At 35.1% G+C, this 16,201-nt stretch overlaps 1 protein-coding gene across 1 annotated transcript; it reads left to right on the forward strand.

Moving 5' to 3' along the window:
• The first annotated feature begins 1,792 nt into the window (after positions 1–1,792).
• LOC117108779 (complement C1q tumor necrosis factor-related protein 4-like) lies at positions 1,793–6,604 on the forward strand. The gene is made up of 2 exons (XM_033250927.1): positions 1,793–1,866; positions 5,639–6,604. The coding sequence occupies exon 2, from the start codon at positions 5,641–5,643 to the stop codon at positions 6,178–6,180; it is 540 nt and encodes a 179-aa protein (XP_033106818.1). The 5' UTR covers positions 1,793–1,866; positions 5,639–5,640; the 3' UTR covers positions 6,181–6,604.
• The last annotated feature ends 9,597 nt before the right edge of the window (positions 6,605–16,201 follow it).

Below are 16,201 nucleotides of genomic sequence, written 5' to 3' on the forward strand. Positions count from 1 at the left end.
TTGATGAATAAACCATAAGAATATCAGAAATATTGTATCAAATTATTACTAATATTAACATTTAAAAACAGCCAAAAATGACAAAAATTGCCAAAAATTGAAGTAAAAATATGTATCAACAGCTATTTTAATAGTATGTTTCAAGCCTTAGGCTATTTTATTATGCACCTTTTAAATGTGTAGTTTTTATAGATAATATTAATTAAAATATTAAATTATTGTGTCTATAATTGACGTTCGGCTAGTTGGATTTAGGCCAACAGGGATTCGGCAAAATATGTTTTACAACTTTTGAGTTGGCAATTTGGTATTCGGTAATTTGAGTTTCTGTTAAATTGAGTCAGAAATCTCACCAGATCCTCAAATGTATAATCTGAAGTCGATGAACAAAAACACTAATTTCCAAACGTATAGCGTTTTATGAAATTATCTCTATACCAACATAGGCCTATTATAGATAGGCCTATTGTATGTCAGTTGTGCAATTTGGTGAAATTATTAAAGTTTACCACAGTGAAAAAAACAAAACATAATATCTTCCAAACAATGTAATACCACAATGACCAATAGCAAGAAACTTAAATAGCAGAAGAATGAGCTGCTCCGAGTATTTGCATTAAAATCGATGGAACATTCGCCCTCCTGCGGTTGCAGTAAAATTTGTACATTTTACTAAGTGGAGAAACTAAAGGAAACAAGCGAACAAGAGCAGCGCCTTTATTATTTTTATATAGCGCCGCCGCGCGGTTGCAGTAAAATTGCTTTCCGTGTACCCACAATGCCTTTTAAACGGATGTTCCACTATACTGGGAAGCTGCTCTATCTTAATCTATTTATTATCTTTGAATTGCAAAATAGCACTATTTCTAGGAACAACTGGGAAACATTCTTTCATTCATTTATCTATTTATTCGACCAATACACATTTACAAAAGGTACAGTACAACAAAAAATTTGGTCAGGGGCAGCTTAAGCAAAATTTTATTATAACTCATTGAGAGTCTACTGCCCCATTAATAAATATAAACATAAAAAAAAACCCATTTAAATACAATACAATAAATAGCATAAATAGGCCTATCATAATTCAGAAACTCAAACTTGCTCTTAGTATGTAATAACTGATATATAATTTTATGTAAAGAGAAAATTACCGAAAATATTTCAAAGATCAGTTATTAATGGAAAAAAAATCAAAAAAAAAAAAAAAAAAAAAAAAAAAAAAAAAAAAAAAAAAAAAAAAAAAAAAAAAAAAAAAAAAAAAAAAAAAAAAAAAAAAAAAAAAAAAACAGAACAAAAAAAACAAACAAAAAACAAAATAAAACAAAACAAAAAACAGGTAGTTTATATAAACTTAACGGTATACTAAATTTCCTTATAACCTTTTTCATTAGAGAAAATATAATCAAATACCTCCTAGCTACTTTCATACCAAGTTTAGTTGTCAAAATGTCAGACAAAGTGACCTTGGAAATACAACAATTATAAAAATTATTTGTTTTGTCCGAAAAATACAATTTTCCGGAATGGAACAATCCATCTTCTTTCAACCAATGAAAACATTGTACATTAGGTTTAGGCATGTAATGGGACAAAACGAATAGTTCATAAAAGGCACGAATGAACTAAATTTTTATGATGAGTGACAAAATAACCATGTCACATGAAACGCAATCAACCAATCCTATGACACGGATCTATTTAGGTGTGTTATAATATACAAATAATGAATGTTTATGAGTGTTATGGGAAGATTATTCAGATTCAAAGGGTATATATTAAGGTAGGACGCCGAGAGTTGGTATCAGTCCGTTTTACTTCTTAACGAAGAACATCGTTCCGACAAGAAGAAAGAACCACATAAAGGTAAAACATTTACTAATTTAATTTCATAGGTTAGATGCTCCAAAACCCATTTCTAATTATGTCAAGGCAGAATTAATTTGTTTTTCTTCGCAGTTTTACAGACATGTTTTACATACATTGTATACAACTGTATTTTTTTAAAAGTAATCTTGAATTGTTGTATACTGTACTTAATTTTATGTTTAATTAAATTGATTCTCGTCTTAAAAACTTAAAAAAGCGTCTCTGCGAAGTTGGAACCATTTCGCTATATCTGCGGTGGTGGTATTTACTACAGGCCCCTAACCCTCATTAGAAGTTTTTGGAGCAGCATCGATCCATTCGGCAACAATTTGCAAATAACGTGCTATTGTGAAATATTTATAAATAAAAAAAAATAAGCCTACACAATTCACACTTTAACAGCTATCAAATTATTATAGGTCTATTCTACTTTACGGTACGGTAGCCTTTTGGACACAGGCATAAGTAGTTTCATATTCAACATTTGATGCTTTCATGTCACTAAGTAGACGCTTTTATAATCAGTGGTGTATCTAGCTAGGAGTATTGAAATTGGTGGAGGTGGGAGACGTGAAGTGGGTGGACTCGGTGATTAAGTGAGGGGTACTACTGTTAAAATAAGCTTTTGCTTTAAAAATTTCCAGTGAGGGCGAAAACTGAAACTCTGTAGATATCAGTGGCTCTACGGCAACCTCCTAGATACGTCGCTACTGTTTATAATAACCCCCGTGGATTCTCCTCATCATTTCGCGTAAATGGATTCTCCTAATCATTTCAGCTTTTGTGGTGTGAGAGAGAGAGAGAGAGCTTCTCCCTTGACGCACTAACACTCACCTATTAATAATCTCATGGTTGAATGTGTTCAGAAATAGCAAAGTGGCCTTATTTGCTCTAAATTTCTAAAGCTAGCACCATTCAATTATTTATGCAATATTTGAAAAAAGAAAAGACCATAATGCCCAAATCGAACAAACAAAAGCACGAATATACATTTTTGCGTTCCTATAAAAAGTTTAATGAAAATTCCTTCATAGATTATCTTAAATGCATAGATTGGTTTTATATTAAATAGTGACGTCAATATTGCTTTCCAACAATTTCAAGATACTCTAATTAAAATAATCGATAAACACGCTCCAATAAAGAAACGAAAATCCGTAAAAGCGCTGCATCATGGCTCACAGACGATGCAATTAATTTGATGCGTAAAAGAGCGAATGTTAAGAGAAAAAAGCAATTTGGCAAAACATACAACATAAATCATTCTGCAATTCATATAAAAATGTAGAAGTGATTGTAATACAAAACATACGTAAAAATAAGGTTGACCGTGAATGTAACGCCACTATTCAAAAGTGGACATATGGCTAATCCAGGAAATTATAGATCAATTTCAGCATTACCCGTTATCTCCAAAATTATGGGGAAAGTGGTTTTCGATCAACTATACTCATATTTAGTTTCTCATAACCTATTGTTTGAACATCAGTGGGGTTTCCGGCCATGCATTTCCACATTTTATGGCCCTAATAAACATAACAAAAAAAATGGTATAGTGCCGTGGATAGGCCTAATGGGAAATGGTTGGTCTATTACTATTTTATTTCAAAAAGGCGTTTCATACTGTTGATCACAAAATATTACTATGTAAGCCTAAACTTTATGGCTTTAGTGACTGTTCAATAAATGGTTTGAATATTAAATCTGATACTAATTCATTATAATATGTGGAGTGCCATAAAGATCAATTATTGGTCCGTTAGCTTTTTAAATTTATATATAAATGACCTACCAAATGCCTTACATAAATGTGAGGTAAGCATAAATAACGAAGAATATGACATTATTGAAACTTTAAATCAAGACCTAGAAAATGCTTGAATGGCTCAAAAGCAATAAACTGAGTTTAAATTTTACAAAGTCACAATTTATGCTAATTAGTTCAAGCCAAAGGTCAAAGGCTAAAATGGAACATCAACCATTCAGATAGGTAACTCCCCTGTAACTCGTGTGAAAAGCTGTAAACACTTGGGAATAACCATTGACGAACACCTGTCATGGAGTAAACACATTGAAAACACACGAATAAAGGCTCTAAACGGTTTATTATAATGTTAAGGAGATGTGAATATATAATGCCAAATGATATCCTAAAAACTATTGCTAATTCCATTAGATCATCTTACTTAATCTACTGTTATGTTATTTGGGAAAGCTGCAGTTCTTCGGATTTGACTGCGAGATTGATGTGTAACCTAAATTGGGACACACCAAGCATCTTCATTCATTTCATTTTATTTATTTTATTGGCACAAACGGCCCAGGAGCTGCATCAGCAACAGGCCGCCTTAAACCAAAATGGGGTGCCCACAGCTGCTTGAACATAAAACAAGGTATAAACAAATTTACAATATTATAATCTGTACAAGCAATTATTCAAATTTATGGAAACATCAACATTTGCAAAAAAAAAAAAACATTGAGAATGTATACATTACTGTGAAAATTATAAGTAATATATAAGAAAGTACGAAACAGCAATTTGGTTCTCTTTTTTTTCTCAACGCGACGAATATGTATGTTTAATAATATTATACAGGTGTCCACCTATTTACAAAATAATTCAAAACAAATACTTTTAATTGCAATTTCCGGCATAGTGCGACCAAGTCATTTATTCCTAAACCAAACACAAGTTTTAAAAAACTTATCCTTTCATATCGAGGTGCAACCTATTGGAATGCACACACTTTGACAAGAATGATTTTGTTTTAAATACAAAGGATAAAAATGAAAAATAAATACGTCTCCTTCAGTGATAATTTTAGGAATAATATTGATTTTTAACCTAATGTAGTGATTTTTTAATTTTTTGCGAATTTCTTCAACTTTATGTATTGATTATTTAAGGGTTTTGTGATCTTATATCTCGATCTTATGGAAGAACAATTGCCTTAATTGAACAAGTTTATTATACATGCTCTGTGCTTGTATTTTCGAGTTTGAAATAAAGTTTATATACATATAGAATATGTTTATGTAGAAACGGTTTGCTACAGCGGGAAAGGTATGGTTTCCCCAACCTCGAGGGCGGGGTTTCAATCCCTCGTTGTGTCCTTGAGTGAGGCATTTTATCTGCATTGCTTATCTCCACCATGGAGGTATAAAATATTTTTATACCTCCATGTCTCCACCAAGAGTAATGGGTAATTGGTGGGATTGCCTGCTCCAGCGCTGATTACCAGCAGCAACCCTTAAGGCATGTGGACCCATTGACCAGGAAAAAGAAATGCGTTTTATAACCACAAGAAAAAAAAAAGACGCATACCGGTATGCTCTGTTTTAGCAAACCAACCAATGGCATAAAGAGTCGTGGGGCCCGAGGAGAACACTTTTTGGGGCTCATGAATTGCAGTAAAGTATTTGCTAACCTAAAGCATTATAAATAAGGTTGAAAATTGCATTGAAGGCGGTGCCATTATCGTTAAAGAATAATATAAATATATTGTGTGACTTTAAACCATAGAATTAAATTCTATTTTCACAGCCTCCGGGGCCCATTTGGGCTGGTGGTTCTGATCTCCACCCCCTCTCACCTCCGAGAGCCCATAGGTGTTACGCCACTGAAATCAACGTTTGTAGTTCATAGTGTCTTTTAACGTATCTAATCTCCGACTTGATCTATCTACCGTGTTCATTATATTTTTGTTTTCCTCTTCTTTTTTGTTAACATTTTTTGCTACAATTTAATTGTTTTATTTATGTCTAGAAATGGCTTTGTTTATTGGTGCTCTGCTTGCCGTGGTTATAGTGGTAGTAGCAGGTGATTGTAAACCAAAATATGATCTGACACAGTCAGCATTTACGGCCAAGATGACAAGGAGCATCAACGCATCGCCAACCAAAAATACACGTATCGTCTTCGATTCACTCTTGACAAACATCGGCAATGACTACAATGCTGAAAACGGCAAATTTACTACTAGAATCGCAGGAACGTATGTTTTCACCCTAACTCTAATGAGTAAGTACTCATCTAGAAGCACGGCGTTTGGTTGTTTGCATAAGAATGGTAAAGAACAGTTCTGCGTCTGGTCCAATGGAAACAACGCCCACGAGACGTCAAGCAATACGATCACAATCAATCTTAAAAAGGGTGATGTCGTTGACAATGTCCTAAAGGCTGGCAAAAATTATGCACTTCACAACTACGGTCAAGCTGGATACTGTTCATTTACTGGCTTCTTGCTTTATCCAGAAGTTAGTGTTCTGGAAAATCTATTAAAGACCATCGACACCCTGAGTAAATAGGCATATAGGCCTATGAAAAATACTGAGGTATCCTCTTACGGTCACTCAGTAGCCTTACTTGGTGGTGGTAGTACATTCGACTAATTCAGGGAATATAAATTGATAGACAGGCAGACGACATGATATAATAAAATTTATTGCAGTGACTTTACATAGTTTACGTGTTTAACAACTATTTTGGCACTTTTATTTACACATTAAGATATATAAGTTTACGTGTTTAACTACTATACTTTGTCACTTTTCTTAACACAATAAAAGACGATGTACAATTATTGACGGTTGACACAAATCTCTTAAAATATAATAAAATAAAACGGATATAAAAAAACACCGTGTTAATTTAAATTCTGTACAATTTCTAATCGACTCCTTCTACTATGTTTGTGACCCGTGCTCAATAAAAGTCATCGCTACCCTGAAACCCAGTGGAATATTTTATTTTATTTTTATTCGACTTTTCACTGGAATCAATACAAAAAATATACAGTATATGTAATTAGAAAAAAAATTCAGTGGGAGAGCGTATCAACAGGTGCAACCACCTCTAACACGACACGTTCTCCAAATACACAAAACCCAACGGCAAATACATAAATCTACAGGTCGAAAGAAAAAAAATAACACAGTTCTACAGGACAAAAACATTTTGTGACCCATGTGCATGTGCTGACTGGGTCAAACTCACTGACAAACAGAAGCTCATAGTATGTGCGTAAGGCTCGCTTAAAACCATATATTGTGGAGGTGGAACATGTGGGGTGAGGGAGAATCTTCTGCAAGTTTCAGTTTTGCAATGTTTGTCAACGAGTTTGAGACGGTCAAAAGTACGAAGAGAACGTGAAGAAGCGAGAAATTCATTAAAAACGAAAAAAATATTAAAAATCCAATTCATAATAACCAAAGAAACATTTTAAAAAATACAAAAGATCAAGTTGTTCCCTTTGAAGGAAGAGAGGAAGTAAATTAAGATACGCTTAATAAGACCGAATTTTCGATTACATTTCTTAACCACCCTGCTGATTGTCCCATTTAAGATCTGTCAAGATATCGACTCCAAGGACCATAATTACACTAGCCCTGCCAAGTGTCAGGCCATTCATGCAATAAGAAAACTTAACAGCTTTCTTAGATCTACAAATTGTAATGATCCGACACTTGGCAGGACTAAAGGAGAGATCCCAGACTTGACACCATCTGACCAAGGACTCAATATCATTTTGGAGTCGTCGGCAAATAAGGTCAACGTGGAAGTTGGACAGTGCTGAGCATATCGTTGATGAAAAGGAGAAAGAGCAGAGGACCGAGTATTGAGCCTTGTGGCACACACTAGGTGACAGGTAACCAGTCAGAGTGTGCCCCTTCGACAACAACTCGTTTTTTATCTGAAATATAAGCAGTAAACCAATTGTGGAGTTTAGAATGAATACCATATGATTTGATTTTGTGCAGAAGGAAGTTTAAGAAACACTGTCAAAAGATTTTGTGAAATCTAGGTAGATAATGTCGACTTGGCCAGCACTGTCCAAAACCGCGTTAACCTTTTCAAAAACATTAAGTAACTGTGTAGTAGGCGAACGGCAGGTGATGTATATGCAGGCCCGTAGCCAGGGGGGGTTTTATGGTTCGGGCGAACCCCCCTTTTCTAGCGAACCCCCCTGTTTTCTAGCGAACCCCCTCGAATTTTTGAATGAGTCCCACTCAGACAGAATGTCTGTTTTTAACTTAGGCCCTACCCAGCATTAAAAATCAAAATTTAGCACCTAATTCATTATATGGTCATCCGTTTTTAAATTGTAGCAATTGATACAAGCCTACATTCATAGAATATCTCAGCTTTGGAAGTTCGGAGATTTAAATTAAACGCAACTCCAGCAAACCATCACTTTACGATGGCTCACATAAGGATGGCAAACATCGATAAAAACGCGGCTGCCGTCTCAACTTTCACTGGCCTTTGGCTGAATGTTTGTAAGAAATGTACCGACCGGTAACGAAACCGGTCGCCGTCTACCTAGGATAAATGGTGCCACCAAACGAAGCTAAAGTTTTGCGACTTAATCAACTAACAATGCAGATAAAGTTTTGCGACTTAATCACCTGATTGTGGATTGTGTGGTTAGTAAATTCCATAACCACACTGTCCATAGCGCACACTAAACTATGTGCTGATGGAGCATTTTTGAGAAATTGAATCTCCTTTTTTCCATCCCAATAAAAAATATTATTAATAAATCAACATGGTCCATCTAAGTCATCATAGCCAGTCACAAAATTAGGCTAGGATTAGGAAGTTTGTTTTCAACAGCAGACACATACAACAGAACGGAGTGCGTCAATCGTTAATTTTTAGTGATAAAGAATCAGAACGTAGAATAACTGACTTTATTCGTCGGCTGTTGCAAAGAAGAAAACGACAGATAGTTTATTTTTAAAAAACAAATAAAAAAAAAACAAGATTAATATTGTATAAATTGTATTTTTAAAGATTCATATACGATTCATATTTCATTTGGTAGACAATAAATATTCAGTAAGATATACTAAAAACGATTATTAATTTTTAAATGTGCATCAAATCTCAGCTATTATTAATCAGTATGTACTATGTTAAAATAATAATTTCTAATAGGCCTAGTACTGTAAATAACAAATAATTGTAATTAAAGTTTAGGTTCCCATGATGTTAGATGACGCATTGAATATGATGCTATATTTTTGGCTCTGACTTCATTTAACGATGGCACTGGCCCTGTCAGTAGTAAGGACAATATTTGTAGATTTGTAGAATATATGTAGTAAAATAGTAGGTTTACTATTATTTTCAGTGTACAAAGTGAGAGTAAAGAAGAGTAGTAGAATAAGAAGTATAGGAAGAGGAAGAGGAGGAAGAAGAATAGCCTTTTTGTTTTATAATATTAAATATGTTCAGTATATTCAAATCGATTATGCGATGAGGGTTTTTTTTTTTTTTTTCTTTTTTCGGTGTGATTTAAACATGCCAATTCTAAGAAAATATTTTCTAATTATATTATATTACCACCTTTTTATTACATAGATCTTTTTCAAAACATAACTGCTTTTATAACATTATGTAGACCCATTAAACAAAAACAAAAAAAAAACTGCTCCAGCTTCGGGGGCTTCGCCCCCGACCCTACCATGGCCCTTAGGCAGGCCCCCGGATCCCACGACCAGAGAACCACCCCCCTTGAAATGACCTGGCTACGGGCCTGATATGGCGCTTTAAACTTGGGAAAATAGAATTATAAATTAATCTCTCAAGGATCTTGCTGGACACACACAAAAGCGGTATGGGCCGATAGCATTCTACCTGGTGCTTGTCGCCTTGTTTGAAAATAGAGTAGCCCTCCCAGAGGCATCAGTAGCAGATTCATTTTAAAATACATCGTTTTGGGTATAGATCTAGACTTAGCTACTCTTACACTATCAAGACCTATACTGCGATCGGTACACGACCGACATCGTCCTGGCCAGGTCGTGATAGTGTGATAGCAGCTAAGAACAACTTGCTCGTGACAAGACAGAGGTCGTGCATGGTCGCGGAGTTTTCAACATGTTGAAAAATTTATTGTAGTCTGTTACCGTACTGGTCGTCAGTCTAATCGTAGTCGCACTCACACGTGTCGTAATCATTTGGCTAAAATGGCCATTATTACTTTCCACCAATAAATGACAAGAGGGCAGGTCCTACTTCCAGTCGGATACAACCGCAGGTCGGTACGGTCGCAGTGCTAAGTCGCGATAGTGTGAGAGTTGCTTAAGTTTTTGTTTTGATAAACGACCAGAACCTTTTTTGGTTGTCAGAATTTTGCCCAATGTAAGGGTTTATTGGAATTCTTGGCTTTTTCCAGGCAGTCTTCTTTTTGTCTTGATAATGTCTGACCTCGCCATCAATCCAAGAAGGTGAATTTTTATCTTTAACAGTAATTTTCTTGATGTTGTCATCGAGGGTCTTAAAAATAATTTGAACAAATCTGTTCCAAGCCATTTACTTCAGTGGCCTTTAATACCTTAGTAAAACGATTTTTCGAATTAAAAATTGTTCAAATACTGTACTGTAACATCAAAAATGGCAGTTTTAAAATTAAACACTTTACCAAATGTGAATATTTAGTCTAAGTAGTATCTTCGTTTTAATTATAAAATTTAAGAGGCGATGGTCAGTATGATAAAAAATGATCAGCTTCAATGACATTGGACATTCTGGAGGTGTCAGATGTGAATACTAAATCAAGAATGTTATTGCAATTTTTACGAGATGGTAACTTACCGGTATTCATCTGTGCCAAAAAAATGTTAAGAGTTGTGCTACAGAATTTGCCCTCGGAAATGAACGGATTAACATTATGATCAAAGACACCCTTTGGCACCAGGAATGTTAAAATCGCCCAGCAAAAATATTTGATCGTATATGTTTCTAATTTTATTGAGGGTTTTGTCAAGGGTGTTAGTGAATTCATCGATCACTCCTCAGGGATACCTGTAGCAGAGAACAAACGCCAACCTCTGACCATTAGTTGGACTTAATTCAATAATCATCAATCTCGTCGTTAGGTTTAAGATCATGGCGTCGAACAAAAGTAAGAGATGACTTTACAAAGCAAAGCACTCCTCCACCGTGCTTTTTTTGGCCCAAAACCACGGTTTTTTCTGTAAAGATCGTATCCGATACTAGGGATTTCACCGTCAACAACAGAGTCATTCAACCCCGTTTCGGTCATAAATATCCAATCGTGTTCTTGAGTAGACTGAATTGAAGATCAAGTAGTTTGTTGATTTTCTTTGAAACAGTCTTACTGCTTCTAGCGTAGATGTATAGGCAATTTAGTGAGTTATTAATTGCGAAACTATTCTTTGGATTGACTGGGTAGTACAGGGTCTGATAATGAATTGTCAGACAGGTAGGTCCTACATGTGTTCTGGAGGATCGTTTTGAAAGTTGTAATGGCTATTCTGAGATGGTTGGTTGGGGCTGAGGTAAGAAAATTTATGATTAGGGCACCTCTATATGGCCGGAAATTACACTCTTAGACTTAAATTTGGATAGGGGGAGGCGGGGCCCTTGAATCCACCACTGCTCAAAACATTCTTTATCCAAAATATTCATAAACACGAAAAATGAACATGTAAAATCAGATCACATACTAAAAACAAATTTATGCATTCTCGCCTCATCAGCAGTCACTAAGACATACTCTATATCAGGTGTCGACTCGATTGAGTGTAATGTCATACCAGGAAGGGCGCAATCTGTTTTGAAAGGTGGAGGTGGGAAGGGGACATTTCGTGAGTCGACACCAACCTCAGACCCGCCATCGTTGGGGCTGAAGTGCGAAATCTGAGGAAATAGTACCCCTAGATGGCCGGAAATGACACTTTTATATAGTAAATTCATCATTATCACAACATCATTATAATATAGACAAAATGAAGCGCCAACAAATTTCTCATGATCTTTTATCAGGGATCTACTTAATATCCAAGACAACTTAGGCCTAACTATGGCTACGTTCAGACTTGGAGATAAGCCAGGCTTGAGTTATATGGGGTGCCATACGCAGCAAGTCCATGTTAAAAATCAAAATGTAATTGCAAAATTCAATGTCTAATTTATCAAAACGTAGGCTTAAATTTCTCAAAATGTAGATATAGTTTCCCAAAATGAAGATCTAATTTTTCAAAACGTAGCACAAATTTTCCAAAATGTAGTTCTTTAAAATGTAATTCAAATTCAAAAAGTTGCACTGGGAAGTTGTTCACGGCATTGGACTGCAGCGAAAAATTATTCCCCCATCATTAATGGAACATACCCACGTCATGCTTGGCTGATTAGTTTTGATTTACATTTCGCAAGTCTAGTGCCATACGCAGCAAAAGTCCATTTCTAGTGTTAAAAATGCATTTCAAACCAGGCTGGTTTTTGATTAGCCTGGATTTCAGGCCCTAACTTTGGGTTACTCACTCTTTATTGCACTTAGTGCGCGCCATACCTAATTTAATTGGCGTCCACACTCGATTTTTTTCCGGTTTATTCCGTCTCTAACGCTCTAAATTAACTTTATCGTTGATGGCGCTGTCCAGAATAAGACAAATAATAAAAAAGTAAGAGACTTGTGGCAAGTCTAGTCTTATTTTTAGGTTTACGTTTTCGAATAGAATTTGGAGAGGGCTTTTGATCAAGTCAGACCTACGTTTTGAATTTGAATTACATTCTAAAGAAATTTAAAAAAATTAATTAAAAATTTGAACCACGTTTTGAAAAATTAGGAAACTTCATTTTGGGAAACTAGATCTACATTTTGAGAAATTTACGCCTACGTTTTGATAAAATTGATTTTAAGATTGACTTTTGCTGCGTGTGGCACCCCATAGAGAAAGCCCGGCTTAACTTTGCCGGGCGTTCAGACTAGCGGGTTTAGTCAGAGGAAAATTTGCATAATAATGAACCGTAACCAGGAAACGAGTTTCAAAACATTGCTCACGAAATGCACGCTCGCTCACAGCGTACGTAATTGAAAATTGAATGCTTTATCCACCAGTCTGAACTAGGCCTATAGCTTACTAAGCTTTAACTATACTATAATAATTGTGATCAACAAACCACAACTTATTTTTTCACCTTTAGCACAATTTTTTCCACTTTTTTTTAATTACAGTATTAATATTATTATCTATTATCACCATCGTCATCATCATCAACATCGTCATCATCATGATTATTATTATTATTACTACTACTAGTATTGTAGTATTAAAACAAAACTTTATAGAGCTTACAAAAGTATAAAAACCAAACTGAACCATACAATATCACATTTCTGTATCTGAAAGACCTGGCCTGGGACTTATATGGATTTAAGATTTTTTTACGCTAAAGCCTATGTGTTATTATAGTAGGCCTATGTATAACGTATGCTAATGCATATTTACATAGATATAGAAGTGTTTATTTTGAGTCGTCCCTGGAAAGAATTTTTATTTGCTAGCATGAACAAGCATTAAAATTTTAACACTAGAAATACAAGATAGAGTTCTCCACACAAAAAAAGTGTTCCACCGTGTTCCACCGAAATGCATGGTGGGAATACAACAAATGGGACGCCCCTACAGCTGGATCTAAAAAAACTTGTGCCAAACTTTCGTTACCAAGTCGTCGCGTATTTTATTATCAATTCTCAACAAAGATACTAGATATAAAAACAAACTGGAATATACACCCAGACAGTGACATCGGTGAATACATAACCTCCTTGGTGGCGGTAGAAATCGTTGCTATTATCCAAATAATACACAAAACAATTAAAGCATAATCATGAATCAGTAAAAATAAAACAACAATACAGCGCAGAATCGCATGGCCGGACGCCCTCTTAGTGAAAAAGTTTTCCTCCATTAGTGGAAAAGGAAGGGCGCCTTTTGCGTCTGGATATACTTAGCCAGAGCCGTAGATAGAGAGAGTTTGGCCAACTCGGTTTCAACCACGTGACTTACACCGGCCATGTTGTCACCAAAACAAAACAACGCGATAGGGTAGGAAGTTAGCAGTTATTATAGATGATTAATGCTATATAATGTGAAATACCGTTATGTTGGGTTTGGGTTGCTGCAATCAATCCAACAAAGAAACAAAAATGTATTAATTTCCTTAAATTCCAAAAAGGAGGAGGATTTCGGATTTTATTTTAACTTCGCATGGCGATCGAAAAATCTCGCTATCCACGTAGTAAATTACAAGGCATGTACCGCCCGCCCCACTTCGCGGTAATAATATATCCACCTACTACTACTAGGCCTAGACACACCTAAATTTCGGTACTTCTTCGGCCGAACACCTTAAGGTAGTACTTAAATCAGCTTAATTACGATGATAATAAGAAAAAAGGAAGAATTTTCAAGCAGCAATGATTTATAAAAAGATGCGTTGTTGCACCTTGCTATTAAATTATATAACTAAATTTCCAGAAAGCTACATGAAGTATCAGTCAAAGGTAGCTTAAATTATTGTAATTAAAAATAAAAATTGAATCCTCCAATAAAAGCGAAAACTTGTCCAAGGAGTCCTGAGCTATGCAAACATGCCCAATTGTGCTTTACAAATCAATTAATTGTGCAACTAAAGATTTTAAAGATAAAAATATATTTTAAAGATATAGGCCTAGGCCTAATTGTATTATAATATATTGATTGTTTTAATACATTTTTTAAATCAAAACGTTTAAATGTTTTACAAATTACAAATCAAAATTTCAATGAATAGTAAATAATGAATAATAAATAATAACTCACTAATATTATAAACAGAAGTGTGGAGAATGCTGTTATTTTACTTACAAGGCCTAGCTTCTTGATTATGAATGATTAGGCATATGTTGCACAAAAATTTCTCTCAATGCAATAATTCTTCAACTTTGATTTATTGTTTAGATTACAATTTACAAATAGGCCTAGGCTATTTGTTGGTTTGAAGATGACCAGCATATTTTATTTCATAAATTAAAGTTTACGAAGTCATAGGCCTAGATACAATTAAAAAACTTTCATGTATTAATATTTTTATCATTCATTTACAAGCGAAATTAACATATTATCGCCGACGATTCACAAACCTACCCTGTCTGCACAACCAACCTTTCTCCTCTGCATGTTGCCTCTTAGGAGCCTCTTGCTATATAGAGTAGGCTGCTAGCAACTAGGTATAGGCCTAGGGTAGGCCTATATGATAGACTTTCAAAACAAAAAGATAATCGTAACAAAAAAAAAATAAAGAATCGTCCTCACTTTATCTTCTCGAAATAATACAGCACGTCACTGATTAATTAATTCCAAAGTTAGGTAAATATGATTATACGGTATATGATATTTACAATGATATGTTAAAATCCCATAATTGGATTGTCCTCATGAACAGAATAATGAAAGAAAGTTTATGATGCAGCATCAGTGTTTTATAAAATGTTATAAAGCTATACGCGCGCACGCTGTTTGGTGACAACATGGCGCCCATGCGCCAAGTTGGCCAAACTCTCTCTATCTCATAGAGATATAATAAGAATACTAGAGCGCTAACCGCAATGTATTCGATGTTCGAAATATGCAGAACTGTGTGCGTGTACCATCCAAGATGGCTGCCATAGATTTAGCCAATCAAATTTCGTTAAGCACCATTGTTTGCAATTGCGCCCTCAATTTACTCAGAAAGTTCCATAGAGGTATAATAAGAATACTAGAGCGCTAACCGCAATGTATTCGCTGTTCGAAATACGCAGAACTGTGTGTGTGTACCATCCAAGATGGCTACCATATATTTAGCCAATCAAATTTCGCTAAGCGCCATCGTTTGCAAATGCGCCCTCAATTTACTCAGAAAGTTCAGTACAGCTAGTTACCTGTATGTTTGAAACTCGAGCGTTGCAGTGTTTGGGTGTAATGTATACGATTTTAATTTTCATTCCTTGGTACTTTATTTTTGAATAAGATGCTTCACTTGGCCTCGTTTTGGCTACAATAGTTTAACAACTTGTTAATACCATTACTCATTATCATTAATAGCTCTATGGGGAACACATAGGTTTGTCGCGTCAAAGGGATCTGTTGCCGAGTGATCTCCTTCTCAATAATACCTCCATGCTGTATGTTTGAAACTCGAGCGTTGCGGTGTTTGGGTGTAATGTATACGATTTTAATTTTCATTCCTTGGTACTTTATTTTTGAATAAGATGCTTCACTTGGCCTCGTTTTGGTTACAATAGTTTAATAACTTGTTATTACCATTACTCATTATCATTAATGAAATAATAGTCAGTCAGAGGGCTTGTTAATATGTAATAATATCATAGAGCTATTAAACAACTAGAGTGCTGACAAGATGGCGAGCAATGCAGAGTTGTGTATGTGTACCATCCAAGATGGCTGCGTAGGAAAGCGCCACCTTCAGGCTTAGTATACATATTATTACCATAAATAAGCCCTCTGACTGAATATTATTTCATTAATGATA

Source organism: Anneissia japonica, unplaced genomic scaffold, assembly GCF_011630105.1.
Source record: "Anneissia japonica isolate Jap-2015-1 unplaced genomic scaffold, ASM1163010v1 scaffold287941_len684077_cov200, whole genome shotgun sequence".
NCBI classification, from domain to species: domain Eukaryota; kingdom Metazoa; phylum Echinodermata; class Crinoidea; order Comatulida; family Comatulidae; genus Anneissia; species Anneissia japonica.

Excerpts from the sequence above, each read along its gene's own strand:
- LOC117108779 (XM_033250927.1), top strand. The coding sequence starts at position 5,641 with ATGGCTTTGTTTATTGGTGCTCTGCTTGCCGTGGTTATAGTGGTAGTA.